Here is a 23,413-nt window from a genome sequence, read left to right as displayed (position 1 = left end):
TTGTTCTTCCGACAATTTAGCCTTTTCGAATCATGTCCATGATTTGTGTATGTGGATACCTGGTAAACTCTACGTTGTGATGTCCCCATGAGGAAAACAGCTTATAAATCATGCTAAATTATGTTTTTTTTTCTTTTCTTTTTTTTTTTTTCTGTGGCAGGTAGGTTTAGGGATAGGGTTAGGGGATAGAATATACAGCTTGAACAGTATTAAAATCATTATGTCTGTGGAAAGTCCCCGTACAATATGGAAACCCAACATGTGTGTGTGTGTGTGTGTGTGTGTGTGTGTGTGTTCAAAACTGGGCATCAAAGGTCTATAATTCTGCATCTGCTGCTTGTGTAAAGCTCTCATTAAAGCTATGCCCGTTGGAAGATTAATCTTTGTTGCCCTATTGATCGGCATCTAGATGCAAGGCGGCTGAATGGCAGTGAGGGATTTCTGTGACTTACAAACCTTAGGATGTGCAAAGTGTGAGCGCATGTTTGTGAGAGAGAGGGCAGGACAGAATGCAAACTGATTGGATGAAACATTCCCTTGAACAGATTACACACCATGGAATGATTCGACTGGCTAAACACCCACAGTTAAAGTCGTTCTCTCAACAACTCATCTCCTTCTAATTTCAAACAACAAACCTCTCGGCAGACCCATGGTTATCAGTCCCTACAGACTTAACGGTCACCTCAAAACTGATTTCACAGCTGCTAATAGGCTCTCAACGTCCATCTTACCACCTAACGCAGCAAGGGAAAAAGACCCAGAAAACATTTTCCCACCAGTTAGCCACTATGTTCTTGCAATAGCCCTGAATTGTTCCTCCAAATCAGCAGGTGGATTGTGATGTTGCTGATGTCTCGTAGAATGGAATTCTCAAGTGTGGAAGTTGCAGCAACATACAAAACAGGCATACCAAAAAAGGCACAGAAACAACCAGATTATACACATTCAACATTTGTAGTCAGAAGACCTTTTATGATTTTGAAAGAAGTCTCTTATGGTCACCAAGGCTGCATTCATTTGATCAAAAATAAAGTAAAAATATCATGTAATTAATGATATTTACTCAAATATCATTAAATATCAAAGTATAATGTAATTTATTTGCAGAATTTTCAGCATCATTACTCCAGTCTTCAGTGTCAAATGATCCTTCAGAAATCCTTTTAATATGCTGATTTGGTGCTCAAAAACATTTTTTATCAATGATGAAAACAGTTGTGCTGCTTAATACATTTTGTGGAAGTAGTGATACATTTTTTTTCTAGATTCTTTGATTAATATAAGCTTAAAATAGCATTTATATAAAATATAAATATTTTGTAACATGATAAATGATTTTACTGTTATGTCGATTCAGTTTAATTCATCCTTGTTGAGTAAAAGTATGCTCTAGTTTGTATAGTAAAGTATATTTCATGGACAAAACGGGTTATGCGAAACTTCCATATTCTGCACAACAGGTTGCATCGCTTCCGGGTTCAGGTCTTTTGTATGTGCTTTGTTAAATATAGAGCTGTTTTACTCAAGATACCTTCAAAGGAGTGAGCAAAGGTGAGCATAACCGATGTCCATCGCATATGCAGTTTGGTATCAAAGTTTTTTTTATTATTATTTTGCTTCTCCTCACTAAGATTAGGATATCCATTAAAATGTAATAAAACGGCTACTATAAAAAAATAACTGGCTAATTACCTTAAAAGTGAATAAGATATATCGCTGTCAGTTCATACTGCTGTTACCACTTTCTCCTAGAAGCGGATGCAATGAGACCTGTTTTCTTGTTTGTTCATAAGACATTTGGCATAAAGTCTATTCTATTCATGTAGTCTGGCGATTGATAAACCTTATTGATTTTGTAGCTCATTCTCAGTCTGTTTATGCTTTTATATGTGGTTTAGAGGCGGGTAATCTGAAATAGTTGATGCTACAACAACCGGAATAGACCGAGATACACAACATATCGGCACCATATAAATTGTCTTTTTTTATTTATTTATGGATATTTGATATTAATTGAGCATGCTGAAATGTCATACATTTTTACATTTAGATTACCATCAAACGCTCACTTCTAATCTTTAAAAATACTAAGAATTTAAGAACACTTTTAATCTCAAAATGCGTACACATTTTCATACTGATACTGCGCTTAAACTGAGCTCTTGTCATTTTTGTGTGCAGCATGAATCAGACAGTCAGTGACTGTGGGTGTTACATGGGCATACTGTCTGACACTGAGATTAAAATTATATACATTCACAATCAAATTTTAGACAGTTCAGGAAACAGTTCAATAAAGCATTTCATTATACTTATTTTGTAGTCATGGCACGACATTTGTGATGGTACAGTGAGTGTTGTGCACCAGCCTGAGAGTGTTTTTTTGTGAGTTAAGCCAACAGCAGATGGTGAATGGACACATGACCCACCATTCTCATTCAACCAGCACTGGTTCAGAGGGAAGAACAGGTGCATCGTCTGATACAGTCCCCCCTGAAACCTGAACTCGTACTTTCATTCCCCCTCTCACATTCACTTGGCCTGTCTGCTGCTATGCTTCACGGCAGACTTTTCCAATTAGTCTCACCCGTGTAACCCCGCTGGTGTCACATGAGACGGCATGTGGGCCATTGTACGTATAAAACTCAATCTGAAATGAGACACTGCATTCAATCAAATCTCACTTGTGGCAAAATCATTTAAGCCCTGAATATATGGCAAAAAGCATAGCTGAACATGGGAATGTGTCAATCAATTAGTGACCAATTAATTCCAGTTATTAGTTACTTCTCTGACATGCAACTCCAACGTGGTCTTTAATAGTGTTTTTAATGTTCACTCAAAAAAAAAAAAGGTTCTATATGGCACCAAAAATGGTTCTTCGTCATAATCATAGAGGAACCACTTTTGGTGCTATATAGCACCATATCTTAACATGTTCTGTATATGGTAGCGGTGCTATATAGCACCTTAGTCAAAGAACCGGTGAAGAACCGCTGAAGAACCAGTGAAGCACCAAAATTGGTGCTATATAGCACTTAAAAAGGTTCCCCTATGACTACGAGCCAAGAACCATTTCACGAGTTCGTGTGCCCATATAATCTTAGTGAAAGTGGAAAACAGATTTGGCTTGCTGTCTGCTATAGAGGGGCTCGGAGAGGATATTCTACCCGAGCTCCGATTGCCCCCCTATAACAGGCAAAATTGTACAAAAGGAGGAGCAGGGGAGGAGGAGGGATGCTGCAGGAACTAAAAATGGGAAGAGGTAAGCTGCTGGTTTTATACCTTGGTATTAATTGGAAGATTAGATGGGCGTACTCCTCCCGAAATTACGTTTAATAACTTCACTTTTGGTGCCATATAGAACCTTTTTTTTAGAGTGTAGATATACTTCAGAGGTTGTAAAGCTTGTCTGGATTTTTCACTTCTGTGACCTCCCAAACATAAAACATGTTCACAGCCACATCACATATACACCAAAACATATAAGGACCCTCACAAAAAGTTTTACAAGGTTTTTTTTATGCATACGATCACACCGGTGTGATCAGTCTAGGCTGGTCCCTGCAGCATACGGTCACATCTGTGTATTTAGAACGTTCAGATACAATTCTCTGAATTGCAGTGGAAACTAACATGGTGGCACCCATCGCGTGTTATAGATCAGCTAACATGATCATTAGAAAGGTATTTAAACGACAAAACATTCACTTTTTTCACGTATTTGAGAATCAAATATCTGGTAGTTGATGGCATATATCTAACAAGTTAGTGAATTTTTGAATAAAAAGGAAAAACTAAATAAAAGCGATACATCTGTCATACAGCGCTTTTGTGGCTGTGGTGTATCACATGACAAGCATGAAACATCGCCATGGAAAGAATAAGGTGATTCTAAAATAACAGTTGACTTAAAAAACTCACACAGGGGGGGTCAGCTTGAATATTTTAAACTTACGTGTGAAAGGGTTAATGTGATCTTTTTAATCATTAAAATACAGAGAGCGGGAGGGGACATGTCTAGTTCACTTAGTTTTGTTGTGGCTACAACATATTAACTTGTGATCTTTATGTTATGTCGTGGCCATGCAATGTGAAGATGTGGCCTCAAGATCATATGTTGTATATATACACCACACACACATACACACACACACACACACACACGCACATAAAGTATTGTTGAAATGTTTGGGGTCAGTATGTTTTTTTTTTACTTCTACTATTCTAATATAAAAATACTATTCATTAAAATGTATTAAAAAAATGACAGTAGGGACATTTATAATGTTGCAAATATGTTATATTTCAAGTAAATGCTGTTCTTTTGATCCTTCCATTAATCCTAGAATTCTTTAACATTAATAATAAGAAGAAATGTGTCTAGAACACTAAATCAGCATATTAGAATGATTTCTAAAGGATCATGTGACATTCATGTTACATTTTTAAGTATATTAAAATAGAAAAAAGTTATTCACAGTCTTTGTGGTACTAATTTCTTAATGCTTTTACACTTTTAAAGAGTAATGTCATCTGATTGTACTCATTGTGTTTTTAAAAATGCTAAATTGTGTTCATACAGCGAACCTTTCGCTGATTTTTTAGTTTAACGGAAGTCACTCCCATAATTTGTGCAAAGCATGGGGTGTAGGAAAAAGGTGGATACCAAACCTGTTCAGTCACGTTAGGCCTTAAAACAGCTTAAAACTTCTGCACCTAAAGTGTCAAATTATGATTATGATTTTTAATCATATTAGTATTGGTAATAGTATTATAAAAGTTTATATTAGCTAGGACCTGTTACACATGGACACTTTCAGTTTAACAAAAACTTTCTAAGAAATTATCATGCAAAACACAATAGAACATCCACAGAGATGTTCCCATAAAAGGGAAGCGAGGGGTAAAATCAGTAATAACAACACAGTTATTAAGCCACTAGGCTGGCATTTCCCATTATGGATATTAAACTGTGCCTCTACTGCACTTAACCTGCTGGGGCATTTCTAAGTCATCTCTACTATTTCAGACCCGCTTTTTCCCGTGCACTCCATTCTTTGTATGTAAATCTGGAACTCAAGCACAGAGTCGGGTGCGTCTCTCTCATAAGCAGCCCAGTAAATCCCTCCTCATCACACTGTGGGGATTTGGCCTGTAATACAGCTGCCGTGACTCACCTACCGCAAGGAGGGAAGGGGAATTAAAGGAGGAACCCAAGCAAAACCATGCTTTCAAGTTTGTTCTTTCCTTTGCTCCCTGCTCCAGCCTTGTTGATGGGTCAACAGTGACTTTTCAGGTGGTCAAAAGAGGGGTGAGTGGACTCAGGTATGGGGCCATTGTACAAGTACTGCAGTACAAGCCTAAAGCTGCTGCCTGAGGGCAATCATTGCCCACAGGGATCAGTTTGAAGAAAATTGTTCTGCCCGTCATTTAATCAACAGAGCGGCACGGTGGAGAGGTAAGCACGCAGTTTATTCAATCCCGATGTATGGGGCTATAGAAAACGCAAGCAGCTGCACAGGCAGCTTTAGGACCCACAGAGCACAGAGTCTGACATACCTTCCGTCCCAATGAGCATACTATCCATCCAAATTAATATTAGATATTAAAATAAATGTGTCCCAATGCTGAAGAGAGTATGCTAAAACTACCCGGACGCTCAACAGATTCCGGTAGGTTTTGAAGTATGGATCCTTGCATTCCAATGGCTTATATTTCCCACAACCCAGTGTGATTTGGATGAGGATTCGGCCCAAAACTACAAACATGGCAGATGTTCGTGAGACCAGCGGTTAAGCAGAGGCGCACTGAAACGGGTTTGAGTGATTAATGATCAACCATATGAAATATAAATTGTTTGTATTATCTGTGTTATATTTCATCTGCAAAAACATTGTAAACAATTAACTGCAAAAAACATGAAATGAGTTATCTGCAGGAAAGACCCTGGAAGATGAACGACTTGCAATAGTTTTAATTTTAAAAATATTAAAAATATTTTTTGTTAACTGAAATAAAGCTGGAATAAAATTAAATAATAATTAGATAGAACATTTTTAACGCTGCCATGGCAACTACCTGAAAAAAGTTTTAAGTTGAAGTACTACAATTACTAAAACTAAAAACAGAGCAATTCCAAGAAGGTCCATTCACCATCAGTGCTCGGGCACCAAAGTTAAAACCAAAGTACCACAAATACTACAAAAGTATATAAATAATACTAAAACAAGATATGATAGTATGTTGAGTAGCGTAAATGAAATGAAATTAAGAGTGTGTATATGAGACCAGGCCAGTTTACAGTGTCATGATGCGTGTAACTATGCAACAAAACGGTGCGTGGTTTCAAGATGCAATTGTACGCATGATGTAGTTCTACAGTACTTTATCTTCACAAAAAGAGGGCAAGGTATAAATAGGCAAACTGGGATGTGGCAAGAGATACTTAAAGGGGCAATTAACCCAAAAAGGATATTTAAAAATATGTATATGTCCTATAGCCTGTCCTAAAGCACAGTGAACCCCACTGAATTTCATTGTATGGAAAAATACAGCTGAAACAATCTTTAAAATTTATATATTTTTTGGTGTTCCACAGAAGAAACTGTATTGGAGTTATGATTATGCAATTGTAAAGTTAATATTATAACTTTATTATTATAAAAAAAAACATAATTGAGTGTAATTTAAGTTTTTCTATACAAATCGGTTAATTTTTACCTTCAAAATTATAGTAGGCTAATGTAGTACCAACTGACTCCCATAGTTACAGCATTAAGAGATTTATTTTCCTTGAGAACATTTGCCATGTATTGTACCTGATATATATCCAAAATAATCGATGTTGAATCAAATTGAATCAGAATCAAAATCGAATCTAATTACAAACTTTTGAATCAGTATCGAATTGTGAAATTTGTGTCAATAGCCAGCCCTAGACTATACCTTTAAGCCTAACATTGCCTAACACCTGCCGCATCTCAGATATACTTCACTCACATCAATTCACACACTGCAGGCTTTCTATATACATGCTTACGGTGAGAAAAAAAACACACACAACCAAATGTATAGATGTACCACAGACAGGTCTTATTACCTCCCACTTCCTCTATACATACTCTATCACTTTTCCTTGTTCTTTCACTACCTCTCTCATGCGCCTGACTTCTCAGGTTTCAGTGAATCAGACCTGGTGAATAATGTATAAGGTACAAGCTGTGAAAACCTGGACAGCACTGTAGGCAGCAGGCAGCGAATAAATAAAAGTTTAGAGCATACAGACAGACGGTATTCACTAGTGCTGTACCATATCCACCCACAGACACCGGTATCTTCATCAGCTCTGTTTTGCTTAAAGGGGCCCGTCAAAAAAATAAATAAAAAAAATCCAACATTTAAATAGTGAAATGGATTGCTCAGCGTCTGTTTGTAGAAATTATGCCATTAAGGGCAACAAAACACCACTGAAGGAAACTGCTAGGGGAAAAATAGGGTTTTACAAATTGGCAGACATTGGAAGACATTTTTCTTGTGCTGAAAGTCAATGAGATTGCCAAATGACAAGTTAGAAGGCTGGGAGAAAGGGGATTTTTTTTTAAAAAACATTGATTTATTTCCCATCCTAATGACTGTATATGTTTTAAATCTGTTCGCTAAAAAGATTAGTTGAAATTCGTTCAGTGCAGAGTACATTATTATGCACCAGTAGGTGGACAAAGTCTTTGTGAAAAAGCGATTTCTTCAAAAAGTCGACCATCAAATATACATGTTTACAACTCTAAGAGATTAAATAAAGATTGTCCATGCATCATTTTATAAACATTCATTATTCTTTCAGCTCTGGTTGTGAATGAGATTGACATGCCCAAATGAACGAAGGCGTATGGCATATGCTCATAACAAGAAGTTTCAATCGTTCAGTTTGTTCACAAATGAGATTCGTGCAGTTTGTTCAGACTCAGAATATTGTCTGTGTCCAAAATTGCATCCATTTTTTAGAGGTGTGTGAAACTATAGTAGACATTATTATGTGCACTCATTCCATCTCATAGGCATTATTGAGTGTACAACCGAAGTATACTCAAAAGCTGGTTACTAGGGACTGCCCATGCACTGTGAGTTTTATGCCACATGAATAGACCATTTGGGAGCAGACGTCACAGTTACGTCACTAGCAGTGGAGGAAAACAAGCAAAATCCATGGAGAGATAAAATTCAAAAAGAGAAAAAAATTATTGTGTTTTTGGATGTCTTGGAATACAAAAAAGATTGTTGTTCTTAAAGACAAGGTTGCACGCCACAGACTGGACTGATGAAACCTGCGCTGATTAGTTTAGTATTAAAGCATGAATTTGATGTAAACAATATATCTACATAATATTCACATGTGCAATTCAAAGTGGACAACATTAGCAATAATATTTAAAGTCGGCATGAAACGGAAGTTGAGATCGTCTTTTCCTCCTTATTGTGACGTATCCGAGTGAAACGGCTTCTGAAATTAGAAAAAATGTAGGGCGAGGCTTGATTTCGTCCTTCGGGAATTGATTGGATCGTTGGAAGTTGGGCGTTGCTAACAAAATGGAGGCAGATTTGAAGTTTGCACTCAGTTGTGGAGAAAAACTTGATCTATCTCTTAAATAAATTTTCTACATAATGTTACTGAGCATATTTCCTCACTTTTCACTGGTTTATGCTACAGATTTTACTTATTTTAAGCCTTTTATGGCTTTATTTCTGTAAAGCTTTTTTCTCAGCTCTCCCAGGGGGCGCGCCGTAAGCGCGTTCACACGCTGCATTCCTCAGTGCGCGTCGTTACGATAAGCTGTTCGTCCGACTATATTGAGTAATTTTTTCATTAAAAAAAGCTTTTATTTCTCATATATTTCTCTCTTTTTGCCTCAAGTCCTTCTTGAAGAAGGTATTGTGTATACCGAGAAAAATGCACCTAACCACGATCAGTGACAGGTTTCTGAGAGGAGGTGCAGAAACGAGACGGGGCGATAACCCCGCCCTCGCGCCATAGCTAATGACCGGGAGAGAAGAGAGGTCGTTTCGATGGGGGAGGGAAAGTTAACATATTTGATTAAAGATTTTAAGGGTAAATGAATTTTTAAAAAATAATGAAGTGCACAGATAAATCAGTTAGCCTATAGTAAACACTACAGTATTAATATAAAAATACGAATTGTAAAATTTGATTTCATGCCGCCTTTAAACCTATAACATTTTACATAGATAACATTTAAACATTTAACATGTTTATCTTACAATTATGACAATTATAAATCAGATTTGTGAAATATAAACTCAAAATTACTTGTTTTTATTATTTTATTCTATGACTGCAGAACTGTCATTTTCTGCCACCTGGTAGGCTCCGCCCACAAAAAACATCATCACTGTTTGCAAACACCCAAATGGTCTATTCTCGTGTCTCACTAGAAGTGCCCTTCTGGTGTCTGAGTAGCTCACTCGTTTTCACTCACTTGTTCAAGTGGACTATATTAGTGGAATAAAGTAGGGAATAGTGAATGAGGATATAGGAGGTGATTTCAGATACAACTATTGATTCATTATGTGAAGAGGGCGTATTCATTCAATAAGTCCAACCAATGAAATGCTTCTTCACAGCTTGCACTTGAAGGCTACTGGGTTTGTGCTATAGTCAGTCTTTGAAGGCAAGCGGTTGAGTGCTTCAAAAGGGAGACACTTGAATGAACCAACAATATGAGTGAAGTGCATGTGAGAATGATTCGTTTAGTTAAAAGATTTGTTCAAAAACAGAACTAATATCAAATCTGCTTCCCCACACCAAATGTTTGAAAATCAATCAATATCGGTGTACAATTTTAAGCAATTTTAAGCTCATTTTAATATGAGCAACATTTAACAACCCATTTTCTGTGACTACCTCCCCCTATGAACTTTATCCAGACAATGCTCATTTTAAGAGAAATGGCTTTTATTCAGATCCACAGTCCTGCCGGGCAAACACAGTCATTTAACTTGAAAGAAAATATATTAATTGATAACTGACAAAAAGCATCTACAAAAAAAAAGAGAATTATACTAGGCTGGTCAATTTTCAACTAAAAACCTGGCACTTTGTAATGAGAGGTGGTGAGACTGCTCTCTAAAGCTCATGCCATACTTTCATTACCCCTCATCTATTCCCCTGTAGGCCAGCTGCCATGCCAGCTTGGATCCAGTTAATGCTCTAAAACTGGAAAATAATTTCAAGGTCTCCGGGAATAGCCTGCGCTTTCCGGCCTTTTTTTATTTATTTATTTTATCCAGAGTCACCTGTCGGGTGGCTGTGATTATGCATGCATGACTGGGCCTGGGCCATGCAAATCCTCCGGGCTCTTTCACAGAGGGCTCGCTGACCTGCTTCCTGCTTTTATCCCGCCTCTAAGTACTGATCGCAAATGGCCAGGAACTAAATCAACAGCACATGAAAGGCGCCGAGCGTGGAGGAGAGGGGCCACATGGCTAAACAATCCCCTCCCCAGTCCATCGTAAACAGCTTGGAATGTTCACGCAGAGCTGAGCACATTCACCAATGCCTCAACAGCACTGTCTGTTATGCAAATGAGCTGGATTAATTTCTATTCCACTGTTCTCAATAAAATCATTAATATTACCCGGCCCAGTCTGTGTGTTTACTTGGCCTATGTCTGGAGGCACTGAATGCTAATATATTTAGCTATACATTTAAAATATTGATATACAGTGTAGTAGCACATTTCAGTGAGGATAATACAGCTTTCTGAGGAAATATACTTTAAAAGCAGAAAGGAAGGAAGGGAATAAAATATCAATAGTGATGATAAATACTTAAAAATAAGGAAAATATTTTGAATTAAAACTACGATTTCAAAACCAACCAGTCGGTGGGTTGCCTCAACTACTAGTTGGCTAATTGGTCATAAACTTAAGTTTCATTTTTCATATTAGAAAAGTAATTAAATGATAAATTATTCACTTAAAACTTTTAAATATATTTTTTTTAATTGGAGCCTCATTGGTCCAAGCTATTTGCTTTACCTCTGTAATCCTTCCATAAGCAGACATTAACAGAATTTTAAAAAATCATGACAATGACATTGGTTACTGAAACATTTTAAAGGGGTCATATGATGCGATTTCTTGTTTACCTTTCTCTTTAGTGTGTTATGTAGCTGTTTGTGCATGTATACGATCTGCAGAGTTACAAAGTCTCAAACCCAAAGAGATATTCTTTGTAAAAGTTAAGGCTCAGCCACACCTTCGTTCAAACACACCCCCACATCTCTACGTCAGTATGTGGGGACAGAGTTTCATAACACCGTAGAAGGCGTAACTTTTATTCTCGCTGTAGTATTGTTGCCACCGGCGCCGCCATGTCGTGGAGAAGCTGTGTTTTCCGTTGCGAAAGCCAAACTACTTTGTTTGGCCTTCCAAAAGAGGGGACAATTAGAGAACAGTGGTTAAGCTTTATTTACAACACTGTTCCAGAACAGTACAACCCAAATATTTGACTGTGTGGTGCGCATTTTTCTGAGGTCTTTTTCGGAGAGCACAGACCGTTTCTACGTCTTTGTAGTATCTACGACAACAAATGCAAACTTACCAGTCTGAAACTTTTATGGTCCAGTCGCACTGGCAACGTTGATCGATGAGCTTGGTCATCTGCATCATCAGGATCAGATTTGGGCTCGAATTGATATTGATTGGGCTTTGCTTTGGGAGCTGCTGTTCCAAATATGGTAAGAAATGTGACATTTCCGTCACACACTTATGGTATTCGGGCCAATCACAATGCACTGGATCACTGGCCAATCGGAGCACACCGCGCTTTTCAAAACGATGAGCTTTGTAAAAATCGACGTGTTTCAGAAAGGAGGGGCATACAGGAGCAACAATAATGTACAGTATGTGTAAAATAATGATTTTTTTTTACCGCGTAAACACATTGCATTAAACCAAATACACAAAATAACGTTCATTTTAGAACCATCATATGACCTCTTTAATAGTTGAAACTATTTTTAACTTGACACCATTCAAATGCAAGGCACTCAGAAAACATTTCACGATGCAATGGCCAATGACAGTGTTTTTTGAAGAGGATTTAAAGACACAATGGGCCCTATTGTACATCCAGCGAAATGCGACGCCAGACGCTGTGTTTTTTGCTAGTTTCAGACCCACGCAGTTATCATTTTCACGTCCAGCGCCATGTTGTTTAAATAGCAAATGCACTTGCGCCCATCTGCATGCTGGTCTGAAAATTAGGTGTGTTCAGGTGCGTTGTTGGCGCGTTGCTATTTTGAGGCAACTGAAAACGACTGCACCACTGATCAACAAAAACCTGGTCTAAAGTTAATAGCGCAGTATTTATGTTATTTTAAAGGGAATGGGATATTAGAATCTGATTGGTTTATTGCATGTTACCTGTGCCTGGCGCCGACCATTTTTTTCAGTCGTTAAACTAGCAAAAGTGGACATGCCCCAAGTGCACGCGCACCATGCGCTTCAGACCATGCACTCAGATCGTTAAAGTAGGGCCCAATGTCTCTGAGAGGGTTTTAACATGCAAACAACTGAAGCAAATCACGCTCATGCATTAAATATCATAACTTTTTATCCTCAAAAAAAAAAAGACCTCACTAATTGCTGTTCAATGACTCGGGTTAGTCGATCACCGTGCTCAATGTTAAATAGGAAATGGTTAGATCATCTGACATATTTCCGTGTCTGTGTCCTGACAATTACAATGCAGGTAAGATCGGAGGGGAAAACTTGACATACGTGTGTGTGTGTGTGTGTGTGTGTGTGTGTGTGTGTGTGTGTGTGTGTGTGTATTCCGGTACGCATCTATGTTTCCCTGAGGTGTTTCCTGTTGCATACTAATTTAAGTCTTCCATTCATATTCATTGTACAGAAAAATGCTATTACAATCTGAATAATGCTTCCATATTCAAGTTATCTTGTCACTGTTCTGTTGGTTTAATATGGACCCACGACTTCCCATTTACATATTTTCTGTTTTATAACCTTTTGGGTTCACAGCATGCCAGTAACACACCCACCTCTCTAGCTTTTGAAAAGAGATCATACAATTTAAATCAGGGCTTGAGTTTTCCATTTGTTTTGAGTCAAACGGCAAAAGGCAGTCAGAACCTCTACAGATAACATTTATCTGTCATATTTGTTAAAATGACGACAGTGATGGTACGAATCAGTCCGCTGCGGCACTCAGAAAGCAGCATCTGAGGCCCAGGGAATGAGCGCCACTTGTTCAGCAGTACAAGAGGGAAATTGTCCCCCTCTGCAGCACACACAATATTGCAGGTGCTTAAATTATTCATCCTGTACGAACGCTGGGGTCTTACTCAGAGCCAAAACTCCAGCCTCTTAATCTGTACTTTATATTCCATTTTATATTTTACAGCTTTGTTTACTCCGAAAAGGGAGATAAAGAGCTTTTCTTGCCGAAGACGTCTAGCTTTGTTCTTACTGTTGACAACAAAGAAAACAGTTCTATGCAATTTTCATATATCACTATGTAACATTTTCTGTCAATTGCCTTCATCTTGCTGGCAAATTTGGTTTTTGAGTGATTGTGGTACAAACGAATGCAAAATGAATGAATTACCCAGGGCATGCACAGCTACTCGTTTTTAATACTTAACTAGTCATCTAGGAAACAAATTGACTGGTGTGAGTGGAGATGGAGAATGTCAGAGCAAATGCTCATATCTTCATCGTTTGCATTGAAAATAAAATTCATATATAGGAAAACAAGTAATGCACCTCTTGCATATAGTTTCTGTCAATGTTTAGGCAACATCTGACTTGGTTCAAGGCAGTTCACACACATTTTCATGCATGTTCATTTAAATTCAACACAAACTCTTGTTCAGATTGAATTACAAAAGTGCTTTAGTGCTAAAGTGCAACAGATGGAACTTGGAACGCTACCTGTTTAGTTAAATGAGTTAATCGATACCCTATTGTGTCCCACCCCATCTGTTTGTTGTCAATGATCAGGTTCATTAGAATTAGAATGTTTTAATGCTATTTTTTTAATTCTGTTCACAAAAATGTATAGCCCCCTCCCCCTGATGGGGAGCCTGTGAACCTTGCAGCATAAATTGAAGTGTTGTGTACTTAAATAATGTGATCATACCATGGTCAAGAAATGAACATGCAAAGAGAGAGAGAAAAAAAGTGTCTATTTACACCCGCCTTGTTGACAGAGGCTATTTACACTAATTCTGCCTGCTGGTTGGGCCAGTCAAAATTAGGGATTGTCAATAGTAGCAATAGTGTAGGGGTAAGGTGCATGGCAGAAAGTTTTGATGCGAATCGATTAAATCCGCCTTTTGCCAAATTTCTCTACTCCCTTTTTTCATCACATATCATATTGGAAAAATATTTATTTTCTATAAAAAGTAAGAACATATTTGAAAAGTGGAAATAAAGTGTCTAGCGTGCAAATATTGGTTAGATTTAGGGGTATATGTAGGGAGGGCTTTATTTTCCTAATTAGTCAGAATAACTTTAATAAATATAATCATTTACACTAGGTTATTATTGCACACTGTTTAATGTAACACTGAGGGGCAAATATCTACCACTATTTAAGTAGCATATAACTACTATTAACATATATTGCAAATAAAATACTGTTATTTTCACATAGTATAAATAGAATCTATTGCTACTTTCCTTTATGCCGTTCACACTGCACGATTTGACAAGTCATCAGATCACTGTTCTTTTCACACTGCACGACTATCTTGAATTCAGTTGCTGCTGTGTGCACATTGCATGATGGATCGACGACAGGGGGTTCCACATTGCATGACTTTAGAATAGGAAGACAACTCTGTCTGGTCCACAACCAAAACACACGCAAGAAGTGATAAGGAAATAATGCAAGATAAACAATATAAATAAACAATTTCGCAATGTGCTGCTGTTTCGGCTGGTTGAGCAAATGTTTGTGCTTTGTTTCTGTTTGATATATTTGTAATGCTTATAGTGTAAAAATTATATTCTGGTCTATAACTCCTCCCCAAATTTCCCGCTGCCCTGTATCTTGCTCTCTCATTGGCTGTAGGTCATCGCCGATGTTATTTTCAGTCAGTACATTTCACACAGCAGGATTCTGAATCGCAGACAGGTCCGGATATTTAGCATGCCAAATGTCTCACGGGCGTCTGCGACGCATCGGCAATTCTCTCCGATCGCGTCTTTGATAATTCACACCGCGTAATTGTCACGCGCGTGAACGAGTACCGATTTCCCTCCGATTTCGGCCATTTGTCTGCGGTTTTGGAAAACCTGTCAGCAAGTGAAAATCGGGGCTAAAATCATGCAGTTTGAACTCTGCATTATTGTGTAAATAGCATTTCGCTAGGAAAATGCTGCTATGTTCACTTATTTATTTAGTGTAAATAGAATCTATAGCTATTTGCACTTAGGCCGTGTGTCCACCAAAACGTTTTTTTACGTGGCTAGCTGGCGTATTCAATTGTTTTCAATGGGAGCGCCGCATTTTTAGAGCGCCATGAGCGTAACGAGGCACTGAGCGAGTATTTCACGCTCAAGCGCTGAGCGCTCAGCGTTTTTTACTGGTTGCCGAGAGTTGAAGAATGTTCAACTTTGAGTAAAACGCAGCGCTCATTACTGTCACTTTTCACCCAGCCGTCCAATCACAGTGGAGGAAGGGCGGGACAAATACAACACCGACCAACCGCAACATTCTGCTTGTACAACGTCAACTGATGAAAGCAGCATAATAACAGAACAAAATAGTTTAAAACAAGAGCCAGAGCAAATACTTTACATTGTATCTGCATTTTTATATAGAATCAATACAGAAACAAACTATCTGAAATGAGATACAAGTAACACTTCCGTGGATATTCCATATCATAACAAGCAAAGAGTCTCAACTGAAAAAAGCCAGCTAAAAACGCTTTGGTTGACACGCTGCATTAGTGTGAACAAACAAATACAAAACATATTGGCAATAACTAAAACAGTACATTGTGTATGTTTCTATATTTTCAGAATTAAAAAAAATATTGTCTCAGTTCAACAGAACTACTGTAACTGAATAATGTTTCTTTTAATCCGTCCATCTTCTATTTCTATTACCTCAGCCACCTAGAGCAAAGTGAGAACACAACCTCTCCTGAATACAAATCCCACACCATATGTACTGACATTACAAACCAACGTGACCATATAGTCATCATGGCACACAATAGAGAATGTTAACTTTGTTAATGGCATGCACACTTATCCACTTACTCCAATCTTTTTCAGCGTGTATTAGTGACGTATTTACCCAGAATTGCCCAGTTTGGGTGTGCCCTTCTGTTTCTACTGGGGTCTTGAGGCTCAAGTGGTCTTGACCTGCCCTGGGACCCTCTCCCTGGGGCTACGGTGACAGGGCTGCTCCAGGGACCGCCACCAGTCCCTCCCTCTGCAAAGAGACTCACTGTACTGAGTAACTTCCACTTAATCAAGTGAAAGTTATTTTAAAAACGCCAACTACGATTAGGAAGTCCATATTGCGGCCTGTATTAATTGGTTCTGTTTAACAGAGTAAGAATAAGCTAGTTGTTTTTCCAGATCTTCAGATGCTACTGTGATACAGATGATCTTGTTTGTGGAATCATATTAATGAAAATAATATTTGCATTCAAAGTCACTCAATCACATTGCAGAGCAATTAACAGCACATCTAAAACAGACAATGCTCAGCTAAACAAAAAGACGAAGAGCTGTACATTGGGGAGGTGAGGAGACAAAAACAAGATTAAAACCATGTAGGACAAAGCTGGAAAGAGCACAAAAAGATCTGACAACCAGGAACGCTCAACAAATAGAACAAGGGAGCTAGTCAGACCCAAAAATGGTGTATAAAAATGAGAAGCATTCACAAGCAAAAAAAAAAAAAAAGGAGATGGCAAGGTTAAAACAGAGGGAATCAGCATAAAGCAGAGGTGAGACAAAAGAGAATTATGGGAGTATAGTTCTAAACAAAACAAGAGCAAGAACAAGAAGTCAAAACCCAGCATCTGAACATGTTTACTTCCCTAGTTAGGTATATAGCATGTCAGATCAAAAGTAGTAAGCCCAAATATGCAGTGTTCATGTAAGAAAGAAAGTTGCACACTTTACGATCCCATGAGGCCATTTGAGAGGAGTAAGAGTAGTCATATTCGTAAATAGCGCAGAACAGGGATGTGGCTGATGTTGTAGGTCACATGACAATGACAACATGGATGCATTACACTGGGGAAAAAATTATACAAATATTATTCCTATGGTAGTATGTAAATTAAGTATTTTAAAAAACTGAATCAACCTAAATACATTAGGTTACACCAACAAACAGACATTTGAATGGTTTAACATTCAAAAGTTTAGGATAGGTATGATTTTCATAGTCTCTTATGCTTACCAAGGCTGCATTCATTTGATCAAAAAACATAAATATTGTGAAATATTATTACAAATTAAAATAATTTGTTTTCTATTTTTTTGTTGTTACATTTTTTTATTTAATTAATTTATTCATGTGAAGGCAAAGCTTCAGCAGCCATTACTCTAGTCTTCAGTGCCACATGATCATTCTAAAATAATTCTAATATGCTGATATGGTGATAGAAGTTTTAAACGACCAACAGAGATAATCAGTTTGCAAAGACTTTGGGATATACAGGTCAAGATAAGGAGTCTGAGAGAAGTAAGAGAGAATGTGATGGAGATGAGATACTGTGCCCAGGAAGAGATAAATATTATTACAATGTATTCCTATTTAACACAGATATATGCTCTAATTACAGTGGAAACTATAATCTGGTCCTCGATTGTGTTTGGATATTTCACCAGTATCAGCATTGGGACTTTTCACAGTTTTCTCCGCTTGTTTTTGCACAACTTGATATTTAATCATTAAGCCAGTAGATGACGACAAGTGACTGTCTTTTTCAGTGAGAAATGTAACTATTATTTAAAGGGCTAAATCACTTTTGTGACCTCTGTATTTATAAAACCCTACGTACGGCCCTGGATGCAGTGCGAGATATCCTACAGGTACTCTTGGACACAGATTAAAGGTAGTTTGAGATGTGATAAAGACCACTTGCTATTGGTTCCATGAGAAATGCAAAAACAATTATATAGCCTTTTATAAATACCAACTATTAAAAAAACAAACATGACAAATATTTAAAAAAGTATCAAATGTATTTCCTATGAATATATTTAACAGAAGGAATATATTTACTCGGCAGTCTATGAAATATTGTGACTTGGATTGATGATGGATTAATGATGCCGCTGTGTCCGTGGGAGGCCCTTGTACTTGACTTTATATTCCTAGCATAAAAAGGAGTGAAATGAGAACACAACAGAGGATTTGAGTGAGGGGGGTTGATAATTTGTAAGACTGGAACAAAGCCAGGAACAGCTGGATACCAGGGCAGCTGTTTTTTCTTCAATTATTTCATTTATTTATTTATTTTATTTTTTTGTAGGTCCTGAATATTTGTGGAGAGCAGCTGTGATTAGATGAACAGAGAGAATAAAACAGAGAGATGCTCTGAGAGGAAGTGCGACGCGTCTAGTCTAGTCCAATTGTAGGTCATGAAGCAAAGGCATGATTAGAAGAGTCGGAGGCATGCTGAGATGAAAATCATGTATTAATGTCTTTTCCCTGGCTTTCAAAGTTCATTCATTTGCAACCTTTATCTTCCTTTCTATCTCTTGTTCTTTCATGCCCTGCCAGCCTGTCTTTTCCCTTCCCACCAAGCACTCGCCAAACCCTCGGTGAACCAGAGGTCTTGGTGAGATTGTGCGAGCCGATTCCTCATTATATTGAAAGGCTTTAAACTCTGAGCGACAGACAAAATTTGCAAGAGATTTCCAGACAAAGCCAGCATTTCTCAACTGTCTGGACAACACCACCAACAATGGGGTCCAAAAGTCTGGGATTTAATATAGTTAACAAAAATTTAAACGGCATTTAGGAGTAATCAGTCTTACTAATAATAATAAAATGAAACAGTTTTAACAATTTCTGGGTCACTAATCAAATAAGTAAATGTGACATTGATCATTGTGACCTTTCGTACAGATGGTCAGATGTGTCTTAAGAACTAGTATGACCAACTAGCAGTTAGTTAGGGCATAAATATACAGTATCAAATTAGACCAATCTATGTTTTTATATAACTGACTTAAAAAAAAGTTGATGACTTTATGCAACCGGCCCCAGGTTTACACTTTAACTCAAATTGATATTCTGTATATATATATATATATATATATACACACACACACACACACACTTAGAATATATAAAAAATAAAAAATAAAATCAGTTTCTGCATAGTCGTATAGAAGCCACTTATAAATTCTTGTAGAATGATTAACAGGATTAGTTTCTCGAAATCCTGTCATACTAAAAGTCCATTTATTACCATCTCCGGAGTGCATCCCTCCCACCTGTTTAAAAACAGAGTAATTATGTGGTTGCCCCATCTACCTGCTTCCTCACTGGCACTTGTTGCCGTGGTAATTGTGTAAATTTTGCATGAATCTGTGGTGACTGGCCGAGGATGGAGCTGGCACAGACATCGCCCCTACTGATTCCAGCTGTCAGCAGTGTCTATTAACAATGATGAATCACTCCCCCACTTCTCAATCCAATCATAGAGACCACAGCAGGCCTTAGATCTGGTCACCTCTGACTAAATGATTTTTGGACAGCGTGCGGCGGCACGCCAGAGCACCCGGTCGGCGCTTTGTGTTAGATTACGCTATTAGCCTGCAGGCTTCTGAGCTTTACATCCTCCAGCCTGCCCTTGTAACTGTGGTACAAGTTACTCAAATAACAAAGCAAGACACACAAGCAAAACATGTAGAGCTCTCCATTTTTTGCAGCTCTGTGCATTTATACTGTCATGCTCAGACCAAACACAGAAACTTCACATGTTGTCAGAACTCAGTTATTACCCTGGTTTTGGCTATGCTCAGATTAAAGGATTAGTTCACTTTTAAATAATCTTTTGCTGATGATTTACTCACCCCCATGTCATCCAAGATGTCCATGTCTTTCTTTCTTCAGTCGAATAGAAATTAAGGTTTTTGATGAAAACATTCCAGGATTTTTCTCCATAAAATGGACTTCAATGGGCTCCAAATGGTTCAAGGTCCAAATGACAGTTTCAGTACAGCTTCAAAGGGCTTTAAACGATACCAAACGATGAATAAGGGTTTTATCTAACGTTTCGATCAGTTTCTGCGAGAAACCGAGCAGTATTTATGCTATTATTTTACCTCTGATCAGACGAACGTGATCATCTCTGAGCTCCGCCATAACTTCCGCAAAAACCTTAATTTCTTTTTGACTGCAGAAAGAAAGACATGGACATCTTAGATGACATGGGGGTGAGTAAATTATCAGCAAAAGTTTATTTAAAAGTGAACTAATCCTTTAAGAGGGGAAAAAATCGATCAAAATTCAATTGAATAACTTTGTTTTGCCATTTTTTATCAGTTTCAGTGTTGGTGTATTGCTGCATTTTTCCTTTTATATATATATATATATATATATATATATATATACTATTGTTAACTAAAACAAACTACAAATGTTAAAAATATTTTTTTATTTAGATGAGAAAACAAACTTTAAAAAGTTACAAAAAATGAAAATAGTAATGTTGCTTTGGCAACTAACTGAAATTAAAACTAAAGTGCTCAAATTAATTTTAAAAATAAATTAATAAACAAAAATGACAAAAGCACATACAATTATTAAAACAAACTCAAGTTAAACTATAATAGGAAAAATGTAATACTAAAACAGACATGTTGGGTTTCCATGTTTTATGGGGACTTTCCATAAACATAATTATTCATCGGATCCCCTAACGTTGCCCTTCACAGAAAACTTATTGCATTTTTAATTTTTCAAAATATCACATAGTATGAAATGTCCCCACAAGGACAAAGATTTTAGATATCAGATTTTAATTGAACCACGCACGCACGCACGCACGCACGCACGCACGCACGCACGCACGCACGCACGCACGCACGCACGCACGCACGCACGCACGCACGCACGCACACACACACACACACACACACACACACACACACACACACACACACACACACACACACACATTTATCTTAAAATAACATTTTAAGGAAAACATTTACAATGAAGTGAAATTAGTTTCTCATGCTGTTATCAGCGAGAGTGTTTGATTTCCCTACACTGAGCCTCAGAGGAGTGCAAAACAACAGCATGAATAAATGAGGAAAGCGAACAGTGGCAGCCATAACACTAAAAAGTTCAGCAAACTGTAAATCTGCAAAAACTTGGTAGCACAGCTGAATGTGCTACCACAGCCATTACATTTGCTAAGACAGACATACAGAGTAACGGATATTGGTTTTGCACGACTTTTGAAAGTCTAAAAAAACATTGCAAGCATTTAATTGCAACTGAAAAAGATGTTCCACCATCTTTCTGCATCATGAAGATATGCTGTCATCTCTTTGCTCTCCCTTTTCATTGGTGTGGTCCTGCAGGTTAGAAGTCAAGGTCAATGGGTATCAATCACTTAGCTTCAATCCTCAGCTTTCTGCTTTTCTCTCACCATCTCCCTAGCGGCCGTGAGAATGTTTGACCTCCAGAAAGCAGAAAGACAGATGGTGGACTGGATGTGATTGGGTTATGTGATGAGCTCTATGCCACATAAAATCTAGTTGACATCATGCTGTACAGTCAGTCTGTTAACATTTCCCTCAAGAGCTCCCCAGTCTTCCATCAAAGCCCTAAATGTACTCTGCACATCTCTACACTTCATCATTGGCATTTAGCCAATAACAAGATGAGTGTTGACAGAGGTGAGCTGATCTCTTAAAGGGGAACACTGTTAATAGAGAACAGTGGCTCTCTACTAAGTTTTGGATATCAACTTTTTTTCCTTCATTTTTTAACCAAGATTGTACACTGGACATCACCTTATGACCCCCAAAAAACGAAATAAAAAATTAAGTAAAAAGTGAAGAAAAAAAAATCCTCAAAAAGATTGCATTGAACATTAATATTACCATGGCATGTACTGTCCAGAAATAAGTCAAACTATAAATATAAATAAATATTTGTATTGTACTGTAAAGGCCTGTTCACACCGGGACGATTTTCGCGTGCGTTTATCACCGACATTTAACGCCTCGTGACTAAACAAAGGGCGCCAATGTGAGTGTGCACACCGATGCGCAAAACGTCAGGCGTAAAAGCGTCATTTTTTTTAAAAACGCCTCGGGTTCGTTTTTTTATTTTGACGCGGCGCGTTAAAAACTGGCCGACCAATGAGATCGGCGCTTTTGTTCACATGCCTGGAGCTGCTGAAGTTACAGTAAAACACGACTTGGTGGCGCTCAAGCACATAACGGTCTTGCCGAGCACATTGATACGACAAAGAAGTAGTAAGTAGACAAAGAAGAAGATGAGCTTGCCATTTAGCAAAAAGTGTGTGTGAATGGTTTTGGCCATAGACATAATATATCTGTGGTTTTGGCAAGCACGTAAATACTGTCTCTCTTCTTCTTCTGTGTGACAAGCGAGTGTCAGAAGCGCAAAGTGCCGCAGCACCACCTTGTGTACCGGGAGCGCATCTACTGAATGTGCACGTTCACTCAGCGCATCGCCAGTGAAAATCGCTTGGGTGTGAACACTCAAGACGTGCCGAAAAACGTCACGGAAAACGCTGGCGATAAGCGCGCGCGATATTCGTCCTGGTGTGTACAGGCCTTAAGCGTTGTAGATTCATTTTGAACTGTAAAAACAATTATTAAAAAGTAATAAAAAAAAGTATTATGCATTATATTATATTATCATATGAGACAACAAAATATATAATTTTTTTTTTACTTTGACTGATGTAGATTATATTTAAATTGTAAAACAAAACAAAAAAATGAAATGCATTATGGACAAAAAAATATTAAATGACCTGTCAACTGTCTGACAGCTGTCAGTTTTTCTTTAAAAATCGGTTTAGCCATTTATATGTTGAAATCTAAAATATTAACAAAAAGAGCTAACTAAAATGTCTATACTGTAGTGCAATTGTATACCTGAGCATTAGCAACAGACAGATATTCCTCTGATCAATCTAAACGGAAGAGCGAAGGGAAAGGAATAAGAGAGAAACAAAGAAATCAATGGTTTCTTGTACTCACAGCTTCAGGTTTCTATTTTAACATAGCCTGCTATTGATTAGCTTTCATATCTGAAGTCTCCCTGAGCAGCAGCTCGCTCACGAGGATAGAAGAGAGTTTAGCAGAACAAAACCCACAAAATAGAGAG

General features: G+C 37.7%; 1 protein-coding gene and 1 long non-coding RNA gene across 3 annotated transcripts in view; one reads left to right on the top strand and one right to left on the bottom strand.

The window, feature by feature from the left end:
* Window positions 1-23,413, top strand: part of LOC307142248 — a 673,051-nt gene that overhangs the window by 599,132 nt on the left and 50,506 nt on the right. The window lies entirely within an intron of this gene.
* The window catches only part of gfra1a (gdnf family receptor alpha 1a), an 85,787-nt gene that overhangs the window by 54,707 nt on the left and 7,667 nt on the right, over window positions 1-23,413 (bottom strand). The window contains exon 4 of one of the 2 annotated variants that reach the window (XM_079842083.1): window positions 16,358-16,495. The exons of the other annotated variant lie outside the window; for it this stretch is intronic. Coding sequence (XP_079698209.1) covers window positions 16,358-16,495 — 138 coding nt within the window. The remainder of the gene's footprint in view (window positions 1-16,357; window positions 16,496-23,413) is intronic. 2 annotated transcript variants of the gene reach the window in all.

The sequence above is a fragment of the Gobio gobio genome, assembly GCF_949357685.1.
Source record: "Gobio gobio genome assembly, chromosome: 18".
Taxonomy (NCBI): Eukaryota; Metazoa; Chordata; class Actinopteri; order Cypriniformes; family Gobionidae; genus Gobio; species Gobio gobio.
The sequence above is the reverse complement of the archived record's forward strand: the minus strand, read 5'-3'. Positions and strand labels throughout refer to the sequence as shown.